This window comes from Globicephala melas, chromosome 5, assembly GCF_963455315.2.
Source record: "Globicephala melas chromosome 5, mGloMel1.2, whole genome shotgun sequence".
Lineage (NCBI taxonomy): Eukaryota > Metazoa > Chordata > Mammalia > Artiodactyla > Delphinidae > Globicephala > Globicephala melas.
In genome coordinates this window covers 74,268,741-74,295,329 of record NC_083318.1, presented here as the reverse complement: position 1 = coordinate 74,295,329, position 26,589 = coordinate 74,268,741, and the positions used below count along the sequence as shown (strand labels likewise).

Below are 26,589 nucleotides of genomic sequence, written 5' to 3'. Positions count from 1 at the left end.
AGAAGGAGCAGAGACAGCTCTGTGGAGGTAGAGATGGGGCTTCCTGACATTTGGGTCTTCTTGAGGCATGAGTTAGAAGAATTCAATCATGAAATAGTGGGAGAAACCTGCTTCTGTTCCCTTTGACATGAGGCCACAGAGAGAACTTAAAACTGACTTCTTTCCCATAGAAGCCAAGCAGGCAGTGTGAGGCTAGAACTTGGTCTAGAAAAGCGTGGGGAGGTTGTCTGGACCTCACATAACTGGATGCACACAGTGGAGCCACTTCTGCCCTGTCCTCTCTCTCACAAAATGGTGGCCAGAGAGCTGGAAACCCAAGGGCTCGAGGGAGTCAGTCCGAGTAGAGGGGGCATTGGCCCAGAATTTTGCCTCCATTTCTTCATCTGGAAAATGAAAGAGTTTCACTAATTATTCACGGGGAGCCCTCCAGCCCTGAACATAGAAAGTCATTGAGAAAAAGTTTCGTAGTCTTTTTAATACTTACAAGGTTATTATTACAACTGAGTTTTCATTTGCTCTGGTATTTGTCTTCAGGAAAGAAGCCATGTCTTATCTTATCTGACCAAAGTTAAGAGACCATGTTGAAATGCTCATTAATGTCTTAGTGTTTCTTTGTACTAGTTGCCCCGAAGTAAATACCACAAATTTACGTAAATTCATCTTCCTCTCGATGTTCCTGTCTTCTCTCATTCGTATCCTTGAAGGAAAAAAGCATTCTCACAGGCCAGATTTAATGTGTTTACAGCCCTTTCTCAGTTTAAAAGTGAGAGAGGTAAATATATTACTGGTATTTTTAGTTAGCCATTGTAGATTATGGTTTGAACTTTGGCCTTTGTCCCGGGACAAAGCCTGGAGAGAAAAGATTCAATGACCCTGGATATTGTTGTTTTATTTTTAGAGTTCTTGATATGAAAACTATTGTTTATCCCTCTGGGTATATGAAAAAAACACAACCCTTTAAGAGCAAATTTGTAAAAGCCTGCTTTTACCCCCCTGTTACCTATGCCAGTTTTTCCTCCATTTTTCCTCCTGGATTTGTTCGTCCAATTTGGCTAAAGTGGAAAAACCAATATTTTTGCTAAGGGGTATAATGAAGGCTAATAATATACCAGGATTCAGCATACTTACGGAAGATAGAAGCGTTTTCTGTCTGCTTCTATTTCCTGAAATTTAACTCCCAATTTTTAAAATGAAGATTGTTCTATCAAACTTACAAACAGTTTCTGGCCGAAATACCAATCTCTGTCCTCCTGCATCTTCTGACAGTTTCTGAAGATGTGTACAAGAACTTCCTGACCTTGGAGCATCTCATCTGTTACAGCTTCCAAGTGGCTAAGGGCATGGAGTTTTTGGCATCACGGAAGGTGAGACAGAGTATCTCTTCACATCACAGATTTGCAGATGAGGTGTCCAGTGCCAGCCATTGGTGTTTGTTTGGGACTGTAATTCATTCACCACTGCTGGAGCACTGTTAAGAGAGCTCTACTGGGGAGGCCCCATTTCTGCTCATTAAAGTGGTGTTAGGAGTTCATGAAATTAATTAATGTGATAAATACCTACTAAATGCAGGCAGTCTTCTGAGCGCTAAGGACGCTGTGTGAGCAAATAGGCAAAACTCTCCACCTTCATGGAGATTATGTTCTAGTGGGTGGAACAAACAATATAAACAAGTAAAATGCCTGATAGGCTAGATGGGAGTAAGTACCGTGGAGAAAAATCAGCAGGGAAGAGTTATAGAGTATACAGGAGTGTTATGTTCCTGTGGACATACGCCTCTGTGTTTGTGTACATTGATTTTAAACCAAGGGGACACAGAAGGCTTTAGGGGAATGTGCATTTGAGTAATGGCCTAGAAGAGGTGAGGGGCTGAGCCTTGCAGATATCTTGGCACAAGTCTGCTTTTCATTTCTTTGATATGCATCACCATCCATCAAAAAGTATTTGGTAGTAGCATAATTAGAAACCAGGAAGGACGGGCTTCAGATGAGAGCGATTGAAAGAGCTAAAATTAGAAAAGTAGGCCAAACAAAGGCTGAGGTGGATACGTGACAAGTTACAAACATTCCAAAGGTTGTAAGCACCGTGGAGGCACCCCTCGGAAAGGGTAAAAGGGATGGTTTTACATTAAACAAGAAAAATTCAGATTAAGTATCAGGAAAAATGATCCGTTGACAGAATGCAGTTGCTGCAGCCTACCTGTGGGAGAAAGACTTAAAGTTTTTACTTTGTGTTTTTTTCCTCAATTAGAGTGAAATCCCTCACGCATGCCTTTTTCTGGAGTTTAAAGCTTGTCACCGCTTTCAGAGCCTCAGGATCTCCGAGGTTCCTGCCCGAGAGCTCTTGTCTTCTCTCTTCCAAGGGGAAGGGAGAGAAGTGGGATCTTAGCGGATTTTTCCAAAGAGAAAGGCCCTTTGCCCTTCTTGAAGATTCTGATTTTATTTTATTATTTTTTTAAAGGCCAGAGCCTGCCATTTAGTCAGGGTTCCTTTGATGGGGAAGGGAATGAGGGGTGGAGGGGGATCCTTTTACTTCCCTTGCGTCTACCAGCTGAATTTCTTGAATACCACCTGGTTGCTTAATAAAGGAAGCTCTTCGGTTCGGGGCAAAGTAGGAAGGACTGTGTGTTTTGGAGTCTCCTGTCTTGATCAATCACGCCAGACAATGTGCTTTTAAAAAAAAATTTTTTTAATAGAATTTTTAAACGTTACACTCCATTTGCAATTATTACAAAATATTGGCTATATTTCCTGTGTCGTACAATACATCCTTGTGCCTCGTTCAGAGGAAAGTGCTCTACAGATGTGAGGTGTAAGGGGTCCGTAATGCCTGGCTCACACATCACTCCTCCACTGACATAAGAATTCTCATCTAAGCCTTTCATTCATTTCTCAATGTTCCCTGAGACTCTTGTTCTCTTATAAATCTATCAGGTGGAGTTAAAGCTGCTTAGGGTAGGAAGTTACATGAAGGTAGGGGGATGCAGAGAAGAGAGAAACTGAGGAACAGAAAAGAATAGAAGGAAAGCCAAGGAGAATTCGCTTTTCCTTTATCGTGTACCAGAGAATCCCCTTGACTAGTGAGAGGCTGAGAGTGCTTTCACAGACCTCCACGATAAGCCAGTGCTTTGAAAACAGGGTGAGCCCCACTGGGAATTGTTTCTCAGAGCTTGTCCAGTTTCGGTTATGTATGGAATAGAGAAACCAACAAAGGGCACCAAACCAAGGAGAGCCCCTTTTTTCTGATTTCCGTGCATTCATTCAAAATAAACCCCATTCTAGGGCCTCCTTAGAATAACACGTTTTAACCGTATATGGTGCCAGGCAAAAGGGATGTGTGGATGTGACCAGAAACACATTCTTAATTGTGTCCAAGAGAAGTCTATTTATGACTCCATCAGCATGCTATAACATAACTATTTAATTCCAGAGTCTGGGGCTGTTTATGGAATAAGCAGATGTGTGCCTCAATGAAACTTACAGACTTTTTTCCAGAAGAGTTGATAAAAGATGTTTAACCCAGTGCTTGTTAATCAGTTGGTTTTCTGATGTGGGTTTTTTTTTTTTTCTTTTTTTTTTAAAGCATGAGGTCACAACAGATGTGGAAGAGATCAGTTATGTTGAGTCCTAATGCACACGATTCTTTTTGCAGTGTATCCACAGGGACCTGGCAGCGAGAAACATCCTCTTGTCGGAGAAGAATGTGGTTAAAATCTGTGACTTTGGCTTGGCCCGGGATATTTATAAAGACCCAGATTATGTCAGAAAAGGAGATGTAAGTTTCAGAGATGCACCCAGTGATCTGTTAAGTTGCAGAATTCAAACTCCTCTCAGCAAGCCTCAGGACCTGTGTCCAGGGACAATGGAAGCTTTTCCTTCAGATATTTGATAAGTAGGTTCTCATTCCTTGTCTTCTACCCCTGTAGGCTCGCCTCCCTTTGAAATGGATGGCCCCGGAAACAATTTTTGACAGAGTGTACACAATTCAGAGTGACGTGTGGTCTTTTGGTGTCCTGCTCTGGGAAATATTTTCCTTAGGTAAGTCCCTTCTCTTTGTCTCTCCATCCATACTCCAAATAAAATAATAGAAGTCAGTGACCCCAGTGCGCCTTTCCCTCTCCTGTATTCCACCTTTATCGGATGAAACTTACTTGGAAGCTTTGGGTTGTAAAACCTAAAAAAGCAAAGAAAGAAAGAAAGAAAGGAACAAAAGATATATATGTGAAGAAGGTGTTGAAGAATCAGGCTCAGGGCTTTCTGCAAGAGAAAATCAAATCAATAAGGCACCATTCCTCAGGACGGGAATAAAGAGGCTGACGTAGAGTGGACTTGATGACACGGGGAGGGGGAAGGGTGAGCTGGGACGAAGTGAGAGAGTGGCATGCACATATATACACTACCAAATGTAAAATAGATAGCTAGTGGGAAGCAGCCGCACAGCACAGGGAGATCAGCTTGGTGCTTTGTGACCACCTAGAGGGATGGGATAGGGAGGGTGGGAGGGAGGTGCAAGAGGGAGGAGATAAGGAAACATATGTATATGTATAGCTGATTCACTTTGTGATACAGCAGAAACTAACACAACATTGTAAAGCAATTATACTCCAATAAAGATGTTAAAAAGAAATAATAATGCCCCATTCCTGTTTTATTCTAGGTGCTTCTCCATATCCTGGAGTAAAGATTGATGAGGAATTTTGTAGGAGATTGAAAGAAGGAACTAGAATGAGAGCTCCTGATTATACCACACCCGAAATGTAAGACTTTACAAGTATTTCTCTATCCTCCTTTGCTCACAAAAATTCTCCCTGCCTAGAAGACTTTCCATTATAGGTACCTCCTTCATGGCCCAGTTTGTGTCTTACTTCTCCCTTGAGGTCCTCCTTGATAATCTTAAGCACAGAGTCATCCTTCTTGAAATGACAGCACTTTATCTATACCAACCAGTCAGTTTGTACTAGATGTTGATTTATGATGTTTCCTTTTCGATACACACTTGATGCTCCAAGCGTAGGGTTCTGTGTTTTACGTAGTTTCGTATCCCTCTTTAGCATCTTGGCTCATGGTGGACTCTTTATAAATATTTACTCATTCAAGTGCTTATTGTCAGCATCAGATCAGGAGGAAAGAGGCGGTTAATGACATCAGTGTTTTGCTTCTCTAGGTACCAGACCATGCTTGACTGCTGGCATGGGGAGCCCAATCAGAGACCCACGTTTTCAGAGCTGGTGGAACATTTGGGAAATCTGTTACAAGCGAATGCTCAGCAGGTTTGTGACCTCCATCCAAGAAGCTTCTACAGAGAGTACTTAGGTGTCCAGGGCTCGTCTGCTGCCTAGACCTTCTCATGGCCACCATACTGTCCTCTCAGCCACTGAATCCAAGGAGACATATTCTTCCAGATCTGAGCAGTAATGCTTTTCTAAAAGTCATAATTACCTTTTTGACAGATGAGATCCTAATTCATAACCTGGGAGCTGATCACTTTTATTTTTACTGATGTATATTGTGGTGTCTTCAGAGGCAGTAAAAAAGCAAACGAACAACAAAAAACAAAAGTAAAAAAGCAAACAAACAACAAACAAAACTAAAAAACAACCCAAAACCTAGTTGATCAAGTGAATATCAACAGTGGACAGAATTTCAAGGAATTTTAAATACATTCTTCAAGCAAAAACACATCCGAACCCTGCAAAATTGATGGGGTTTTTTTCCCTCTGTAAAATCCCAGGCCCTCATAACTTCCATTGGAGGATTTTAGACTTGTAGCCTTTACTGTTAGAAAGTTACTTAATCTCCAGTCAACACCTCTTACTACAGTGAATGGAAGTCAATTTCCTCCTGCTTTTCTTTTGAACAGGTGGGGGACAATGGGTCAAATCTATTTTTATCCGATAAACCTTCCAAACATTTAGAGGTATCAAATTGCCCTTTATTGCTGTATCAAATTGCCCTTTATTTCTTTCTCTTGATGAAATAATGTTAAGTTCTGCAACCTTTTCTCAGTAGACCCATTTTCCTGAACATTTACTGCTTTTCTTTAGACTGTCATCAGTTTTTCCATTGCCTTGAAGCATAGACACTAAAATTGGATGACATGCCCTTTAAAGGACCCAGCTCGTGTAGATAGGACTATGTGAAGAAACGATTTCTCAGCTCTGTGGAGCTCTGCCTGTTCTGTTGTTCCATCTGTAACCACAACCCGTTTTGTCTTCATTGTAGCCATAGTGCTCTGTGGTCCCCTTACTCATCTTGTTTTTTGTTAGATCCTTTAATATACTTTCATCGACACATCGCTTTTGAGTGCCCTTTTGTTTTTGACAAGCCATTTTTAAAGTTGTCTTAAAGTTTTACATTCAGATATGAAAACCACATTCCCCATGAACAAGAAGCCCCAGTGGCCTTTGTTTTTCATAGAAAGGCTCTTGAAGGACTGAAGCCATAACAATAGCACTCTGTGTTTATTGTTTCAGGATGGCAAAGACTACGTTGTTCTTCCCATATCAGAGACTTTGAGCATGGAAGAGGATTCGGGACTCTCTCTGCCTACCTCACCTGTTTCCTGTATGGAGGAAGAGGAAGTGTGTGACCCCAAATTCCATTATGACAACACAGCAGGAATCAGGTACGGTCTAAGGTCAACATCCTCTGGGGGAGGGAGCTTCAAGGTCATCTTAGGGAAGGGGATGGAGGAAGGACATCATATAAAGTTGCTGCATTTCACTTGCACATTCACCCTTTGCCCTGAGAGGTCTTCCTTGAAGAGCGCCTGGGTAGGTGAGTCTCTTTCCATCTGTGGTCCACATTGCTGCCTAAGCTCTTCATTTCAGAATTCTAAGCCCTGCAGCTGCAAATAGCTGGAATGCCACAGTTTGTTAATCTCCAGAAAAAGAGACCACTTTTACAAAGACATCTGTATTTAAATTATCCCCATGTACTCTTTTATGAACGTGAGTTATACGGCTTAGGGAAGGTTCAGGAAGGAAGAGTTCTATGCATTTATGAAAACAGACCTTTGCCTCTCTGGCTGGGATACAGCGTGCCATGGGGATGTGTCCTGAGTTTGACTGGGCAGCACAACGTCAGAAGCCCATCCCAAGTCTGATTTTCAGCATTTTATTTGCATAATGGGACTTCTGGGCTTATTTAAAACACATGCACGGCCGTATTTTCCTGATTTGTAGAGGAGTCCTAAAGGCAGCTTTCTTTTTGTTCCCTCCCAGCACCTGTGCTTAAGGAAAGAGTTGGTATGGTTTCTACAATATGACATTAAAATTGCCTTTTACTAAGCCTGTGACTACTTCACTTTGCTTTGTCTTGGGTGTTTTCCTCCTGTAACCAGACCCCTGGCGGCATGAGCCCAGGCTGCCCCCCTTGAGTGTGCTGTGGCCGCAGGGGGGACCACGGAGTGCTAGCCTTTGGCCGGGTTGCCAGATGGCAGGTGGGGAGTCACGCAGGACAGTTTGCCCCGTGGACTCGCACAGGGAGGGCAGCAGGAACGCTGCCGTGGGAGAGAAGAAAGCTCAGAGTGGGAAGAAGCCAACTCGTAAGCTGTCCATTCCATTTGTGTCAAGAACTTTCAGCATTTTTCAAAGAACTTTTTCTTACCAGATTTTGCCAAAGTTAGGCAAGGTAGATACTATTATCTTTTGATATAGATGTTGAACGTGAGTGTCAGAGCAGTTACCTGGGAAGAATACAATATTGTGGTTAAAGATCCAGAGTTTAGAGTCACGTGGAACTGGGTTGGATTCCCAAGTCTGCCCTTCGCAGCTGTGACCTGGGGCAAATTTTCACCGTGACCCAGGCAAGGACACTGGTGTTGTACAAAAATGATGACTTTGAGAATTACATGGTATCATGAGTTTCTAAGTGCCTGGCACCTAGAGAACACTCAATAAACGATAGCAATTAAGTGAGCTGCTTAAAATCACATGGGATGAATCCAGTTCCTCTGATATCTAACTCAGGGCTGTTTTCTCCCATACCAAGGGGGGGGCCTCAAAGAGAAAGAGGAATGAAATGAAAACCTGTAGTTGCACCCCAACATTTAAAAAGTCCTTGTTCAAGTTCAGCTGGCCTTCTGGTGTGGTAATTATTCCCGAAACACTGTTGCCTTCTGTGTTATCAGAAAGCCATCTGATGGTGAGCTGTGTTCCTTGGGTTCTTCCGTGACCAGGTGGGGCGAGGACCCAAGCCGGCAGCCTCTTGGCTTACTCAGGCGCTTTGCGTGTGGTGCCGAGAGTCAATGAAGTCACATATGTGTAATGGAAGTGCCAAATGCGATGCTGGATCTGAAACAGGGCTTCCAACATGTATCCCCAGAGGCGTGGACAAATGTGACACCACACTCCCAACACAGGCCTGGCTCCTGTTTTCTGTCTGTGATTTTTGAATTGGTCTTTCCAATCCAGTTTCCCTTTTATCCAGCTGTAATTTGAAAACTAAAATGGAAATTGGAATCTTTTGTCTGCATCTCCACTCGACCCCCCCCCCACCTTTTTGCCTTTACTAAAACTAAGGCACCACGCTCACATTTTAATCGTCTGGGTTAAAGGAGAGGCAGAATCGAGGCATCTGCACACAGCACATTTCAGTTGGATGCTCTCTTGTGTTCTGCTTCCCTGGGGAAGAGGAAGTGAGGCTGGGGTGCCTCTCAAGGAACTTGTGCCCTTATCTTCCATGTTGCCAGTCAAGGAGAAGAGCCAAGGAGTCTTTCTCACTTGCTTCTTCATAATTTTCTATTTCATTGCATTATGAATAGAGCTGGACAGAGACATCCCCGTGGGAGCCAACCTCCTGATTTTTTGCCCCTTTAAACTATTTTTAAAATATTTGTTCAGCATTTATTTAGAGAAGAGGCTGAGAGATATGTGGGGGAAGGGTGAGGAGGAAGGACCACTAGTGTCTAGACTTAGGTTTGTCTCTAATTTCCCCTGTGGATCAGCTCTGGCCCCAAGTCTGCATGCTTCCTGCAAGAAAACACATCTTAATTGGACTCATCGTTCTTGGAGGACAGTTTGGGGACCATCTGCGGTTGCTCCACCAATTCCCCTGGGAGTTTCATCTCCCACTCCAAGCAGCTTATCAAAGATTTCTTTTCAATTCTCTCCCAGGGAAAGGTTCTGGCACATAGCTTTTTTTTTTTCATTTTCGTTAATTGCTAGCAATGATTTAAATGCTCCTTGTAGATTGATGCCTGGGACAGCCTGCTGGCTAGATTTTCCTGAATTTGGCTCTGATGTTAGACTGCTTGAAATGAAACTGTCCTTTCTGCACCTTTTGTCTATCTTTTTTTTTTTTAACATCTTTATTGGAGTATAATTGCTTTACAGTGGTGTGTTCGTTTCTGCCGTATAACAAAGTGAATCAGCTGTACATGTACATATATCCCCATATCCCCTCCCTCTTGCATCTCCATCCCTCCCACCCTCCCTATCCCCCCTCCCCCACCCCCCACCCCTGCCCCACCGCATGGTCAGTGCACACATGGGAGAGAGCAGGGCTGTGTGCATACTGGGTGCCCAGTAAAGCCTTGGACAATCTTTACTTCACTACTGTCTTCTTCCTTCTCCTTCCTAGTGCTTTTCCAAGGGCGTCAATGTGGAATAAGGTAAAAACAAACAGAAACAACCCTGCATGGGCTCTAGAAACCTAAGTTTGAGCCCCAGTTCTAGCTGTTTCCTCCCTAAGCTTCCTCATTTCCAAATAGGAAATAATGAAAACCTATTTTGTAGTTTTGTGAAGAGCAGATGCAGTGATGTCCATGAAAATGCCTTGTCAACTGTGAAGGGCTGAGCCATGTTTATTATTATTGGGCTCAGCAAGCAAGGAGCTGGCCTTTCTAAGGCAGCTGCATTACAGCCCAAATACCTCTGGAATCTGTCCACAGACCATGTGGGCATCACCTTTCTTTAGTCAGGCTGCTCTTCTTTCTCCTAGATAATTGGAACAGCCTCCCGATTGGCCTCATGGCCTCTGGTCTTACCCTCCTCAACCCAGAGTCATCTTTCTAAAGGGCGTATCTGACTTTGTCAATCTCATGCTTAGAATCCTTCAGTGACTGCTCATTGCCCTCAAGATAATAATCCAGATATTCCAGTTATGTGATTCTGGACAAGTTCCTTAACCTTTCCGTGTCTTAGTTCCTCATCTGAAGTTGGGATAATGATACCCACCTAGAGAGGTACCATTTGTGGAGAAGCCGTGAGACAGTGGTTGAGGAGCATTTAGCACAGAGCCTGGCACGTGGGAGAGTCTCAGTAAAGGATTCCGGAATGAGTGAATGCATGAATGAATGACTATGGTACCAGTAATTTTTGGTAACCACCACTTTTAGGGACTGGACTTAGGAGAAGTAGGCTTTTCTCTCTCCTTTATGTCATGTCCTCTCTCCTGTAGAGTTTCCTGAGTAAGGACGTCATTGGTGAACCCCATTCTCTCTTCTTTGTAAGAGGAGGAACCAGCCTCCTGGGGCAGGGGACGGAGATTTAGTTTCCATTATCCTTCTTTGTCCAAATGAGTCCTCTCTTCACTTGATCACAGAAAACACACAGAATATATAATATATCCAGAAGGCCGTCTAAAGTGGGAAGTATGCTGGGATAAGAGTGAAGAGTGAATTTGCTGTCCCTTCCCATGAAAAGGACTTTCCTTCTCTCCACTTGGTCTGGTTTTAACAGAAAATCAGACTCACCCAAAGTCACATAGTAGGGAAGGAACACCCTTAGGGAACAGGTGATGTGTTGTAGTGATGTGACAAGTCCTATCCTTTGGACTCCTGAAAGAAACGTGTACCCTTTGGAATTCAAAGGAGGAAAACAAGCTTTGGTTGATGGTGCATCATTCTTTCTAAGACCCCCTTATCAACCACCAGTGATCACCTCATTCATCCTCCAGGTATCTTTGTGAGTGAGGAAAGGAAAGCTCTTGCCAGTACATTTTAAAGATGGAGCAATAGGGGCACAGAAATATATTTGTGACTTTCCCAAGTCTGTGTAGTTCGTGGTAGATTTTGAAATAGATAGAATACCTTGTGACTCTCGAACTACACCCCCAACTCTGTGGGCTAACAATAGGAGATTCAGCCCACCTGCCCCTGTACCCATTACACCTCTATTACATGTAGAAGAAGATTGTCTCCAGACCTTGCTGGGTTCAGCATCCTTTACTGGAGCCGGGTGAGATTCAGTGAGATCTGCAGGTGTTTCCTCTGCCCATCTTTCATTGACTGGTTGTTCTGTGGGCCTTGTCTAGAAAACTTGCTTAGGAGATGGCCAGAAAGATGTGAAACACTCAGTAATATGCCGAGAGCTCAGTGGAGGAATCACAGGCAATCAGGAGGCCAAGCAGAAGGCAGCTGACCACTGAGTCTGCTGTTGTTGTCTTCAGTCCAGCCCTGGACCTCAGAAGTACGATTCAAAGGAAAAGGGGCTCATCTATGCCCCCTCAGTTATATTATACTTTTAAATGGGCTTTCACAGGAAATTAAGCCTTCAGTGTGTGCTAGCAGAGAAAGATTTTTGTTTTGTTTTTCTTTTTCCAAAGGATGTTTGAAGGTCGCTATTAAACTTGCGGTTGAAAGATAATGAACTTAGGTATCACTTGTGGAATCTGCAGCCAAATATACCACCACTAAAACATAAATATTTGTTCTTTTGCAGTCAGTATCTGCAAAACAGTAAGCGAAAGAGCCGGCCTGTCAGTGTAAAAACATTTGAAGATATCCCGTTGGAAGAACCAGAAGTAAAAGTAATCCCAGATGTAAGCACATCTTTTAAAAATAGTCTTAGAAATAATACCAAAGGTGAAACATTAGCTAGATAAATATTAACCTAAGCATTAGAGACTTGAAGCCTCATTATAAGGCTGTCCTTGAGGGTATGTGTGATGGGGTCATTACAGCAATGGAACTTATTGGGCCCCCTTGGTTTTTCCATAAGCAAAGCCCCCGGTCTAAGGTTCAAGACAATCCAGCTTCATGCCCAATTCCCCTCAAGCGAACATAGCATCATTGTGAAAGAGGGATAGAAACGGGTCTCCTCGGCTTCTTCTTCCTAAATTTCTCTCTTCTTCCAGGCCTGCATCTATTTCTTGGAAGCAGTTACTTCCTTTTATAGCCTGCACGGTTTCTGGCTATGATACCTTTACCTGCCTCTGCAGAACGTGGGAATGTTGTCCGATAGATGGGTTAGGAAATCAGTTTAATTAAGTAATTGTTCAGTGTACACCATCAACTGTGCCATCTCATTGTCTCTTAAAAAGGACAACCAGACGGACAGTGGTATGGTTCTTGCATCCGAAGAGCTGAAAACCTTGGAAGACAGAAGCAAATTAGCCCCATCTTTTAGGTAAGGCTCAGCCGAAATAGAAGGACAAATTTCAACAGGAACTTTTGGAAGGAACCTAGGACTTAGAGTGTAGGTGCAGAGTTTTCCCTTTTTGTGTCTTCGTGGGTTGGGCAAATTTGCATCAACCTAACTAATAAAGAATGGAAACAAATCAAACTAATTACCTGGCAAGTCTAAAAAAGAATCTGAACTAAGAGGATTTGGTCAGTTTTCATGAGAGTTTATGAATACTAGGGGATTTTTGAGCATATTTACTATGGTCAGTGGTTTGTGTGGTACTGGCTAAGTAAAAAAGAGGTCATTGCATGTGATCCTTAAAACTGTGGAGATAGTTAAAATCTTTGTGCACTCTACTCTGAAGAATTTTCAAACTTGAACAGCAACGGGTACACCTGTCTTTATGAAATATAATGTATAAAGAAGCCATTATCTATTTGCTTAAGATACTTAAATATTTTTGGCTGAATTATTAAGTACTTAATTGTGGGAAAAATGCTGAATTTGGTTTTGAATATTTCTTCCATGTGATTCTGTAGGAATTCGTAGCTGTTTTGAGTAGATACACCTGCTTTTAACTTAACAAATAAATAAGATTCTGTATTTATAAGAATATTGGGATTCAGAGTAGTTATTTATTTGCTAGCAGGTTCACTCTAGGTGAGAATAGAGAAGACTTTGATCTACTTATAATCGAACTGTTGGATGAAATGGGACCACTCTTGGTACCGAGTGATGGTCATGTAAAACAAACAAACCCATTAAAATGTGCCATTGTGCCATTTCATTGTCTGCCATAGGCCCAGGATGAGAGACTGTGAGAGCCGATCATATGTTTCATTCACTGATTCAAATATATTTGTTCAGCAATGAATAGGTACCATGCCATTGTCTGAGACACTAAGCTCATTTTACTGAGGTTGGATTGAAAGAAAAAATGGATATCTAGTCATTTGAAATAACTTTTAAACCATATATGAACACGGAGTTAATCAAATCCTTTTTTTGCAGTTTTTAACATGAATAGCTTGGTAAAACACCTACTAAGGGGGCAAAAAAACCCACACTTCAGAATGGCTTAAGCTCCACACAGCCTACACCAAGCTACAGAAAGCCTTTTTAAGCTTTTTTTCTAAGCTTGGACATGATTACCGTCTGTCACGATTCCACCGTCCTTCCAAAGAATGTGGTTTTGATGAGTAAAAAGCACTTTTTGACATGTCTGGCTTGATTACACACACACGCTTCGACTTACTAAAGTTGAAAGTTGCACAAGAACTTTATTAACACCACCCACGGGCCTTGTAATGCCTTACTTGACAGTGTGGTGCAAGCACTAGTGGACTTTCAGAGCATCCCAGTTTCGCTCCACATCCTGAAAGAGTCCCTTTGGCTCCTATCCTTGTATACAAACTTGTCAATCTGCAAGGCCATAAAAAGGTTCCACTGGTTGGAGCCTTCACATAACTCAGGAGAACTGCCTTTTATCTCATCTCAGGCTTGAAAGACTTGGACCTGAATAAGACGACTTATCTGAAACTCCAGATTCACGCGAGTACCTGAAAATAGACATTGTCTGAGTGAGGCTGCTATGTTGATGAACAAGGGGGAGGGAGAGGGACTGGTGTCTCCAGGAAGATGCCAGCCCACACGGGGTTGGGAACGGGGTTAGGATAAGATGCAAAAGAACTCCCTTCTCTCTGCCGACTCATTTGGTTGCCATCTCTTCTGCAGTGGAATGATGCCCAGCAAAAGCAAGGAGTCTGTGGCATCTGAAGGCTCAAACCAGACGAGCGGCTACCAGTCGGGGTATCACTCCGATGACACGGACACCACTGTGTACCCCAGCGAGGAGGCGGAACTTTTAAAGCTGGTAGAGATTGGACCGCAAGCTGGCAGTGCAGCTCAGATTCTCCAGCCTGATACTGGGATCACACTGAGCTCCCCTCCTGTTTAAAAGGGGGCACCCACGTCGCCCAGTCCTAGAAATCACATGAGAGGTGCTGCTCAGATTTTCAAGTGTTGTTCTTTCCACCACCAGAAAGTAGCCACATTTGATTTTCATTTCAAAAGCAAGGACCTTGGACTGCAGGGAGGCAGTCCTCTAGGCATTTCCTGAGAAGATGCTTGTGACCCAAGAATGTGTTTGTGTCTTCTCCCGGTGTTGACCTTATTCTTTTTAAAATTCATTTAAAAAGTATGTCTGATGCCCCCTAATGTGGGTCACCCCAGGGGTTACAGCAAAAGAAGTTCAAGAAATGGCTTCATCCTCCAAGAAGTAGCAGTACCGGGGGAGCTGACACCTGTAAAACTAGAAGATAAACCAGGCAATGGAAGTGCTTTAGGTGTTGAAGATGGGAAAGACCTTTAGGACTGAGTCCATCTAAGAAGCTTTGTTTAGGAGATGGGTCCGGAGCCAAGTCTTATGTGTGGGGAATGGATTGATGGAAAGGAAGATGCTGGCTTGCTTTGAGGATGCACTGGAGCCTGCACATGCATTGCGTTGGCTCCGGTGGAGGTGGACATAGGGTCTGTTAGGAAACGTAAAGGCTTCATACGAGGTGACTGGTTTTAGAAGGTTGCGTGCTCTTCCCATTTGGGCTAAATGAGAGTTCCTTGTGCTGTTTCCGACTCCTAATGAGAGTTCCTTCCGGACTCTTACGTGTCTCCTGGCCAAGCCCCAGGAAGGAAATGATGCAGCTCTGGCTCCTTGTCTCCCAGGCTGATCCTTTATTCAGGACACCACAAAGAAAGGACACGCAGCCTCTCTGTTGCGTCGAAGATTTCTGACTATGTAAACCAGCTTCTGGTTTCTTCTGGATGAATACCGACATGTCTGTCCTGATGTGATACGTCTGAGCCTGAATGCAGTAGATTCAACATCAAGCTGTGGTGTCAAAGCTTCAGGAAGAATATTACTCTCTTGTTCCTTCTCCCCTCTCCATGCCTTCCCCCTCCCTTCAGTATTTTCCTGACCTCCCAGCCAGTCAGTATTCTAGTAATTTGGCCTCTACACCCTAGTAAAAGCTGACCTGGTTTGTTCACTCTCTGAGTAATTATTAGCCAGATTTCAAAATTACTTTGTAGCCAAAGTTATAACAACTATTGTATTACTTAGACTTTTAACATGTAAAGCTCTTTCTACTGGTTTCTGCCCTTGTTCTTTCCTTTTTAAAAAAGAAAATGTATTTTTCGTTTGGTACCATAGTGTGAGATGCTGGGAACCATGACTATAAAACATGCTATGGCACATATATTTATAGTCTGTTTATGTAGAAACAAATGTAATATATTAAAACCTTATATTATATATAATGAACTTTGTACTATCACATTTTGTATCAGTATTATGTAGCATAACAAAGGTCATAAAGCTTTTAGCAATTGATGCCATTTTATTAAAAAAAAAAAGTGAAAAACTTGAAGTAATCCCTTTGCAAGGTTGCATCACTGTACCTATCATTTCTCTCACTTCTAGAATGGAGGAGGGGGAATCAGACATCATTTCCATATGGCTGTTTTTTATTTTCACTTGTTCCCTTATTCTTCTTATGAAGGATATCTTCATTAAATGTTTATATACTTTTTAAACCAATAAATGTATTCTTAGTAAAAAAAAAAAATACAATGGTATAATACTATCACAGCTGTTTTGAGGGTAAATATATCTGGCTTAAATGCTTCTCCCCCTCCTTCGTTACACAAATAATTCACACACACATGCACTCTTGTTAAATTCCAAGCACTTCTGAGATTCTTAAAATGTGGACTGAGAGATACCTGATAAATTGTCCAACAGTATTTGTGGCTCGCTAGTAACCCCTGTGCCTGTTAGAAGAGCCAACCGTGAAAATCATGGGGCGAGAGATCCTGAGACAGGTGGCCAGACCTGGCAGTGCAGGGAAGCATGGAACGTATCTATAGTTTTCAATAATGCTTTACTCTATCCTTGCAGTGTCAGAACCTCAGATCCAACATTGCCATTTTAAATGGTTACTTTTGCCTGAATTCAGTGAGTGGAATTATCCAAAGATCATTGGCACCAAAGTGTGGTCCTACTCTTTCTTCATGGGATTTTTTTTTTATACAAGATTTTGAAACGTTTATATAATCAAAAGATATGCCTATTATTTTTTTTAACGTCTTCTAGGTTTTTTAATTATATTGATGAAGGTCTTCCCAATTCTAAAATAATGCAAAATCCTAAATTGCCTTCCTTCTTTTATTACATTTAAATCCATTTGGGATTTATTTTTGTATATGGAGTGAGGTAAGGACCTGGCTTTGTTTTCTTCAAGCGGCTGTCCATCATGGCAGCATTGTTTATTAAATATACCTCTTTTCCCCTGTGCTTGGGGAAATACACACTGTACCATTTTTCAAACCCTATCATCTCACTGAGATATTCTGCACAACTTTATGATGGAAAAGAGGGTGGCTCCGGGTGTGTGTGGTTCCTGGGCACTGCACTTACAGATTGGGCCATTGGCTGGAGTTAGTGGAGTAGGGTCTTCTGACAGATGTTAAACTGTAGGTCACGCCCGGTCTTGTCTTTCCCATTGTTACAGTGTTGTCCAGTAAATGAATGGCAGAAGAGTCTAGGTTATTCAAGATGGAGAAGACCTCATAGACAAATGGAATTTTCTTCATTTTAGGAAAAAGAGATTTTGTTTCTCGTAAGCGGCCCCTGGCACTGTTTCCAATGCCAGGAAATTGGATTCATTTGAAACTTCACACTTCATAAAGAAATGCTTTCAGCACCTCAGGCAGAATAATTAGGAGGTGAGGTTTGGCCCTCTCCTTCTTCTCTCTTCTGTTTTCCACACCCCTTGTTCTTAGCTCCTTTTCTCTCCTCATTTGCCCCTGTATTGAAGAGAACGTTGTAGCTTTTTAAAGTGCTTCTTGCGCGGTCTTATTTTCAAGGCTTTCACTGAAGGTATTTGGTGTTTTAGGTGAGGCCAACTGTCTCCCCCTGGCTCCTGACCTCTCTCATTCTCTCCCTTGGCTTGCTTTGTTCTTCTCCCTCTTCTCAAACCCCTTTGTCCCTTCTCCTTCTGTTTCTCTCTTTCCACTAAACTTCCTCTCCTGTGAACCCTCCCCCCAGCAGCCTTTCTCCTCAACCACATCACAGGAGAGAGGAGAGTGGTGGGAAGTTTAAGTTCATTACCCCTGGACTAACTATTCCTATCAATGTCTGTCTCAATGAAAGAAGAAAAGTAAAAATCTCAAATCCACAACTTTGTAGTTAACCCATTTTCCTGTCTCCCCTAGTATGTCTTTCTTTCTACCTCTCACTCAGATATTCATCACCCACATGGTAAAATGTAGGCAAAGCCAGAAAGCTTAAGCCTTTCAGTGAGTAGCTCTTGATATAAATCTTCCCACATTTGTGTGCCCTTGTCCCTTAGGGATAGTAGGCATGTCATGTCCCTGCTTTCAGGTAAGGAGTGAGCACAGATCAAAGGGGGTTCCAATCTGTTTTTATAAAATTGCATTTCTGCATGAGTCTCTCCCACGTAAGGGTTTAGACATAAGTGGAAATCTGGGCAGTCTTTGTGAAACCAATATTAAATCTGATTTTGGAGGGGGAAAGTTACAGAATGCTCCTAGGTAATAGAGGTTAAAAAGGTAAAATAAAGGCATTTGCTCTAGTTTTGATCAGAATGGAGAGAATTACAAGAATCTGGGAGGAGCAACTCAGAGAGAAGTGTAAGTTGGCCTGAAGTTCTGGAGCTAAAGTGGTAGAACATACCAGGCTCAGCTGAGGTCTGACTCAGAGATAAGAGCTCTGAGTTAGGAAAAAAGTATTCTAAGGAAGACTATTGATAAGACAAGGATTGCAGTAAACTATGACAGATACGTGACGAGTGAATGTTAATGAGAAGACATCAAACTGTATCTTAGATTTTATTTTCTTTACAACACAGCATATGACCTTTATGTGACTTGATACCTGTAGAACAACATTACATTCAATAGTTTCACTCATAGCTTTTGGTTTAAAAATAAAAGAATGAAAACATATGGTTTGATTTTTTTACATTAGTCTCACCTTTTGTTTATTCCGAGTACTTTAGAACCTATGATCAGTGTACTTACCAGTAACTGGTGACAGCATACCCCCATACTATACTTTAATTGCTAGAAGCTCTCGACTTTTAGATACACTGGAATAGAAAAAGGGCAGGGAATAAGAAAGCGGTCCTTCGCTCCAGTTGTATTCCATTCTTTGCTCTCTGTCCTCTCCCTTCTTCAGGGAGTGACGTTTGTGGGGGGCAGAGAGTGTGGAATAAGTCCAGCAAAGTGGGTTGAGTTCTTCGGTGTGAAGGATACTCTCAGTGGCTGACTCTGATCCCGTCTGTACTTCACAGGATATGGGGTAAGAAATGACTCATCAAGAGCCCTCTGAACCATTGTTATGGGGAGAGGTTTCATGGGAGCCTGGTGCTTTGCATGGAATCTCTTTAAGCTGAATGTCTTATCCTGATAAAGGGGATTGAAAACATTCCGTTCATTGCCACAGAGAGAACAGAAATGGAAATGAAAACCCAGACGCAAAGTAGAGAATTCAGGCTGGTGACATAGTGAGCAACAACATTCCACATTCATCCCCCAAGGTAACAAGAAAACTGGCAGACAGGAATCCTGCAGCACATAGTGGGGAAAAGCGAGGCCCTCCAGAGGAATCAGGTACCAAAGGTTCAGCCCTTAACACTAAACTTTAAGCAAGTCATATTTATTTGTTTGTTTATATTTAACTGTACTTTAAAAATGCTACATTGTGCCAGACACTCTTTTGAAAAGAGTTTATTAATATTAACTCATTGAATTAATCGGGACCCTAAAGCAAGATGTAGGCATCACACTGTAGATTGGGTGGCAATCTCCTCCTTTTATGTAGGAGACATAAAGGGATCCTCACTGATGGTTTCTACAAATGTTTGTTAGGCATTTACTATGTGCCAGGCACCTTAGCAGACAGTGGTCAAAACCGTTTTCTTGGCTGCTTGGGTTACAGGTTATCAGCAGAACCCTAGAGAGGAGGAACTCCCATCTTATTCCAGAACTCTCTACATATCCTTATGGTACCCCTTTAACAAATTGAGCGTAGTTCTAATTATTGGTCATTCTTCATTCAGTCATTTTTGAATAAAGATCTGAGTTCAAGAACCCTTCTAGGTATAGATTCCACGCTTAACCTGACTTCAGAGTCAGGATGCTCATGGGAAAAACCAGATAAGAAGCCTTCTGACAGAAGGCTGAGGAAAGGCTTTTCTTGGTCTGGTTCACCTCACCTTGAAGAATTTGCATTTCACTTGTAAAGCAAGAGGAGATTCTGTTAATGCACCCAGAAGAATTCCATGTTGGCAGGCATTTATGGCAACATAGAAGGAATCTTTTGTTTTGTCATAAGTAACATTGTTTGACCTTTATGCTACTGTTCTACATTTTAAACTTTTCCAGTGGATGAAAATCCAAAGTACGGAAAGAATAAATTCCACCATTGCCATTAGTTTTACTAGGAATTCTTCAGTAGGGATTGTTCTAAGTGTATAATGACTTCCCCTTGGGTATTTCAAAATATTGTCGAGTAGCATGCAACACTTCATGAATACATCTGTTCTACAAATCAAAGTGTACTCCTGTATAAACCACCTTGAGAATCTTTTAAGCAGCATATACTTGAAGTCAATAGAAACAGAATTTTCTTTTAGTTCAATCACCACGAATAGATCATGATCTATTGCTGTGCCTTTTCCCCCTGCTCCTGTCTAATATGGTTGGCAAATTGCCTTGAGGACCTGTCATGAAGAGAAAAAAAAGATCCTCATTCTTCCTTTATCAACCTCATTCATCAGTAAGTTTCAGTGTTCTGCCCAGCTTTCATTCTTGTAGTCTTTTGCACTGCAGGAGAGCTTATTCCTTCTCTGACTGATGAACAAGACAAGGGGATGTCATGCCAGAAACTATTCCTGAGTCCAATCTTACAGAATTACTTAGTAATGTTCACTTTAAAAAGAAGTACCAATAAGTATTAATTTTGGATGACATATATATTAGAACAAGTTTAGTCATGGTAATAGAATTTTTAGATAGATATATATCATGGATTCAACTTTCATTATGTTTCTCTGTTTCATGGTGATAGACATTTCAAGTAGCTCTGCAGTCACTCAGACCTGAGTAGCCTGAAGGACAGAGAAATAACCTTGATTGTTGATCGGCTGCCATATGCCAGGCACTGAGCTATGAACTCCTCACATTTTACCTCATTAAATCCTTGTAATGGGCCCTCGTGTTAGGTGCTGTTATCACCAGGTTCCAAGTGAAGACTGGCAGTTAAAATTTGAAGCCCCGGTAAGCAAGGTTATGCCGGGATTGAATCCAGTCTACTTATACCTTGGGGACATGTTCCTATTTGGGATGGGAACCAGAATGGGATCCTCTCTCCTGATGGAAGGCAGTGAGCTGACTCATCTGATAAATCAACCAACCAAAAAAAAGATACATATGAAGGTGACCTGGTACCTTTAATTGTCTTAGTTAATATATGTTGGCTTAAATATTTCCATCTTTCAGGCAGCTTTATCTACAAGCTAAATCCACTTTGACTAAATGTAAAAGTTTAGTGTTACAATAAACATCTGATTTCCAGAGGGAAGAAAGTGTGTTACTTACTAGCTGTATGGTCTTGAGCAAGTTACTTAACCTCTTTGAGTCTTCTTTTCCTTAGCTGGATAAGAATTAAATGAGATACGTATGTAAAATAGCCACCATACTACCTGATAAGTGGAAAGTATTCAATAAAGGTAGCTATTTTCTTATGCTGCTGGGGATAGGGAAGTTAGGTTTATAGCTTGTTGAATGATAGTTCTCAAAGATTGTTAATTAACTTACCATTGACAAACCGGTTGGAGGTCTCCAATGGTGCTTTCTGCTGTCCCTGGTTCCCTAGGTTTGAAGACTGGCATAAGGACTCAGCATGAAGAACAAATTGCTGGATGACAAGCGCCTGGGAAGATTGCAGTGTGATAGAGTCAGGATTCAGTAAAAGCTCACTGGTCAGTGACTCAAATAACTTAATTCAGTTTTTCTGCACAAATTTTGGGATGGGGCACCATGGCTTAGCAATAACTTTAAATTGGTTAACAAGTATCAGTTTGCCAAAAATCAGCTAGACAATGACCAATGTGCTAAAAATCAGTTTGTCAGATGACCGGTTTGCCCAATGATGAGCTCATCAAATTAAACTTGTCAATAAACACCAACTTTCAAGAGTTATCTATAAAGTTTACAGCCATTTGTAGTGAAGATTTCTGTGAAGTTGTAATGGACTGGTTTTCACTCTGTCTTCAAAACAGAATTTTATGGGAAGTTCAATTCTTCAAAAGTTGATGGACATAGGCTTACATTTCCCATTAATACATTTAATCATTTTCAATGAGTCATTCAAACTCATCAATTTCAGCATAAAATTGTATTATATATTTGCCATTGATATATAAATTCTGTCAAGGGATCCAGACTAATCAAAATGATATGAAATGCTGACTTTTTTCTTACTAACTGCTGCTGGAAATGCAAGATGAAGTCTCATATGCCATTTGAGGCATTATTGAAATGACATTCAAAGCAATAAGAACTCAAAAGTGGCTGGAGCAATTCCATTATACTAAGAATGTTAGCTTCATCAAGACAAGAATTTCTGTCTATTTTGTTCACTACTTTATCTCTAGTGTCTAGAACAGTGTCTGGACAGTAGTAGGTACTCAATATCTGTGGAATGCAATGATAAAATCGGTCATTGGGTAAATAGAATTTTAGCCAATTGGCTCTCAGCAAATTGATTTTTGGCATTTTAGCTTGGTTTCCTAGGTACCAGCCAGAGCAAAAAAAAAAAAACCTTAAGGGCTTTTGTTGACTACATGTTCAGGGTACGTTGGAGTTTCCAAAGAGGTGAAAGAAATTTTAAGTTGTGTAAATATGGGGAGATCAAGGGAGGGATTTGTCCGCCCAGTCTCCTTGCTGATTAGACCAACTTGATTCTGACTCTCCATTCCTGGAACCACACTTAAGAGATAATTTGACAAGCTGTAGCACATCCACAGGAGGGTGACTGGGATGGTCTTACATACAGAATGGTTGGCAAACTGGAACTAGTTAGACTGGAGAAGGTTTAAGGGGTTATGCAAGGGCTGTCTTTTAATATATGAGGAAGCTTCCATGGAAAGTGCTCTTTCTTTTGTGTTGCCAAAGGGCAGTTAGACCAATGGATACAAACCATGAGAATGGCAGACCCTGGGTCATCTGATGCCCAATCACGTGTTCTTTTCTTTGTGCCTCGCAGAGTCTCCCTTCCCTGGAGTAAGTAGAGATTGTTCTGTAAGGTTGTTGGAGAGGAGTTATAAGAGTTGAGGATCAGGGTACCAGTTGGCTCAGATGGCCTCCAAGTCCTGTTTCAGCCCAGAATATTAGAGACCAAGAAGCTGGGTGCTTGAGTAAGACAGACGGGTTTGGATCCTGACTCTACCATATACTAGCTGTGTGATCACGTACAAGTTACTGACCTCTCTGAGCCTCAGTTTCCTCATTCATGAAATGGAGATAACAACCGTACAGGGGTTGTCATAAGGGTTAAATAAAATACTGGATGTAAAGGGCTTAGGAGAGTGCCTGGCACATAAGTGCTCAATAAGTTCCTTACCTATTATTATGAATCAATGAAAAAGAATGTACTCTGTCTTCCTTTCTTTTTGCAAGAGGTGGTAATCAAGATTTCAGTCTCAAATTGTTAACGTAGACACTTCTAAGAGCTCACCAAGTTCTTCTGAGGGCAGGGAAGTTACTTTTTTGTTTTCAAAATAGCTGCTTCCACAGATGACGCCCGAATATATACACAACACTTTAGAGTTTGCCGTGGACTCCAGACTTCTGCTTTGTTCAGGGGCCTGGGTGGACTGGAGACAGGAAGAGGCTCTGAGACACAGTGGCCAAGGAGCCGGAGTGCAGGCCGGGTTCAGCAGGGAAGTGGCCCCGTGAGTCACAGGCTGGAAAACTCCAGCAGGGCCCCTCTGGCTTCTGGCTCCCGGCTCCTCACGCTGGGAGACATTTCCTGCTCTTTACACTTGGCGGCCCCGCCTCCCCCAGGAGTTCCTTAAGACTCGGTCTTTAACTAAATTGTTGTAACCCAGGGGAAGGAGTGTTTTCTGTGTCTGCCAAGGCAGGAATCTCCCAAGCTTTGCAATAATTGTGTATGAAGCAAGTTGTTTCTCCGGCTGGGGCCTACCTTGCCGTCCTGGCGAAAGGAAGGCGGTAGCGTTGACTGGTTCCCTCGGGGGTTGGAGGGGCTTAGCTAGCTTGTGAGTTAGAAAGCCAAGTGTTACTACCAAAAGATTCCTTCTACAGCACCCCTGGAAGGGCAAAAGCTTCGCTTTGACTTTGGATAAGGTGCTCAGTAATCCCCTGGGCTTTGCTTGCTCGAGCTCCACGTGGCATGAAGGTCAGCACAGGAAGCCCTGGTCACCGGGGCAGAGGAGCTGATGTGGGTCATCTGGGCCCCAGCTTGGCCTTTGACAGGTTTATGGAGGACAGAAGGCAGGGAGGAAGCTCCTCCCTTGGCTTTGGCCTCCCAGCTGGTTCAGGTTGGGACTCTGTTCAAGGCCCCTCTTTGGGCCTGCAGACTGATTAGGCCCCAGACCCTCCTGGGGTCATTTGGAAACAGTCCAGGCCCTCTAACATATGGCCCTGATAAGGATCTCCCTCTCCGAGATAAGGAGCTGTTTAAGGGAATCCGAGGAAGCCCGGGGTTTGTTTCCATAACGCTGCACAATGTAAAGTGTAATCCCTACACAGATGCAATTAGCTGTTAAGCATATTAAGTCACGAGGAAGGGGTGCTCTGCTGGCTCATAAATTACTGTGAGTCCACCCCAGGGGGACCGAGGGCAGGTATCTTTTCCTGCCAGATCATTAGAATGGTGACCGATGATGGGTCAGGAGGCTGAACTTTCTGCAGCTTCGGCAACCACGAGCCTCCTGAGGAGGAAGGACCCCAGGGAGCTGCGGCCACGAAGGACCATTTGTTTCCCTAATATTGGGAGGGCTCTAGAGTCACCTCTGAGGGAGGCTTTGAAGTCCTGTCAAGGCTCAGTGTGGCAGCCAGCTGGCTCGGCGTTTCCCGCTAACTCAGGGTTTGGCACTACAGCGCTAGGTTGCCAGGTGAGCTTGGTGAAGGTTGAGTGCCCCTCCAGAATGGTCAGCTGGATGCCTGGCAAGGCCATTAAAACTGCATCTGTCAGAAGGAAGGAGACTGTAAGTCTCATTTCTGGGCAAATAGCTACTAAACGGCCCTTACCTTTTGTACCAATGGCACCTCCTCCTAACTTCCATTGATTTCATAGAAGTAATAATAACAACAACAGTAATCATCGATAAATTAAGAACTTAAGTCTGTGCTAGGCAGGGTACTAAGCAGTTATAAATATAGTTCTCATAACAACCCTCTGAGCTAGGTGCTAATGTTATCACCAATTTACAGATGAGGAAACTGAAGTTTAGGCAGGGTAACCTATTTGTACAAAATGGTACAGTTAGTAAGAAATAGTGGATCCAGATTTTAATCCCAGAAGCTGATTCAAGCACTGAAACTCAAAGTCAATATTTTAGGACCTGTTAGAAACCTCTCTCCACTAGGCTTGTGGAGAAATGTGCCATTCCTCAGACTCCAACTGGTATCAAGACCAACCCAAAATAAGATGTATTAGAAAAATATGTTGGTAGCGCCCGTAACAATACTATCTTCTCTATCCCCTCTCTTTATCAGCCTGATTTAGCCTGACCTTCAGAAACTCATATGGGGCTTTTCTGTCATAGTTAACTTCATGTTGTTTGGGAACTTTTTGAGATGGTGTAAGAACAAAGCAATCGGTGAAAACGCTTGTAATTACGTCTTTGAGTGTCTTCCAATTTTATGGAGACAGGGTTTTTCAGGAGAATAACCAACAGTTGGGGTGGGATGCTGAGGAAATCAAGTTAAGATTCTGGATTTCTAAGCAGAATCTAGGAAAGTCTCTTTTCCTTTGAATTGGCCAGCTAGCACTCCAACTGTCAGGCTCTCTGGAGTTTGTGTGCCCGGGCAGGATAAGATGCTCAAGGCTGGGTGGGTGGCAGACTACATGTTTTCAAGGTGACATTCTCTTTCTCTTCTGGTCTCCTCTATGCAGCTTCCAATCAGAAATATGTGAACACTGACAATGTCTGATCTGAGAATCCAATGAGCATTCTCTGCCACGGCAGATTGTGATGTGACTGCTTAATGATGTCACTGCTCTCTTTAAGATGCTGGCTGCACCTTCCACCCACTGACTTGTGAGGGGAGATTCCTAGAGACCGACTCACTCTAAGTGGAAGCTTTGTTGATTTCTCTTAAGGGACAAGAGGGTCTCCTACCAGGCACTTTATTGAAAGTTAGTCTCAGCCCACTACCGACCTCCACAACCTGCTGGGATTCTTCTTCCATGGGCGTCCTTGGACCCTGCACTGTATGTAAAGTGCTGAGTGCATACAGGGGGACAGCGTGACTGCCTTGAGCATTGAGCGCACCAGATAACAGAGTCTGTGCAGTAGACTTAGGATGGCAAGACAGAAAGTGGCTCTGTGGCCAGCAAGAACCAGGTGGGAGTGGAGTAGAGGGTGATCGGGTCAGCCAGGCTATGCCGAGACGAGAACACAGCTTACTCCGTGTCTTATCAATTGCCATTTGGTGTGACTTAAGTCAGCCCAGTATTAAATTTTTTTTAAAGTATGAGGGCAGTGGTGGAGTGGGGCAGGCATGGACGAAAATCTAAATACTGTGGTACTCATTTCCAGGACCTTCAGGAGATAATGTCCCACCAGGAGCCGTGCGGGGACACTTAGGGTAGGCTTGCCCCAAGGTGAAATAATAATCACAAAGTGATCTTTACATTTTCTGATAAAGCTCTCCCTTTTGCTACTAACAAAAGCTGATGAACATTGTATTTGAGTTAAGCACTGAAAGCAGCAGGGAGTGTTGAGATAAACCACCACAATTATTAACATACTTGCTGTTTAATGGCACGAAAACCACCATTAGTGTGGTGGGCCTGACTGGGTCCCCGCAGGGATCCTGCCCTCGTGTGGGCCCAGCTTATTACGTTTTATTGACAGCCCGCAGCTCATGTTAATTGTACAGCCATCCCTAGGAAGTGTTAGTCCCTGAAAGGTGTA

The 26,589-nt window shown here is 42.7% G+C and overlaps 1 protein-coding gene across 17 annotated transcripts in view; it reads left to right on the top strand.

Annotated features, from left to right (window-relative positions):
* KDR (kinase insert domain receptor) overlaps positions 1-26,589 on the top strand; it is a 97,813-nt gene that overhangs the window by 28,625 nt on the left and 42,599 nt on the right. For 4 of the 17 annotated variants that reach the window (XR_009564013.1, XR_009564014.1, XR_009564012.1 and 1 more), the window contains exons 22-30: positions 1,267-1,364; positions 3,649-3,771; positions 3,923-4,034; positions 4,654-4,753; positions 5,161-5,266; positions 6,470-6,621; positions 11,660-11,759; positions 12,261-12,346; positions 21,300-21,405. Coding sequence is in view for 10 of the 17 variants with exons in the window: in XM_030880563.3 (XP_030736423.2) it covers positions 1,267-1,364; positions 3,649-3,771; positions 3,923-4,034; positions 4,654-4,753; positions 5,161-5,266; positions 6,470-6,621; positions 11,660-11,759; positions 12,261-12,346; positions 14,078-14,300 (1,100 nt within the window). In the remaining 7 variants the exon portion in view is untranslated. Of the gene's footprint in view, positions 1-1,266; positions 1,365-3,648; positions 3,772-3,922; positions 4,035-4,653; positions 4,754-5,160; positions 5,267-6,469; positions 6,622-11,659; positions 11,760-12,260; positions 12,347-13,841; positions 14,051-14,077; positions 15,955-21,299; positions 21,406-25,565; positions 25,585-26,589 lie in introns of those variants that run through there. The other 13 variants (XM_060299353.1, XM_060299351.1, XM_060299352.1 and 10 more) reach the window with 8 other exon arrangements.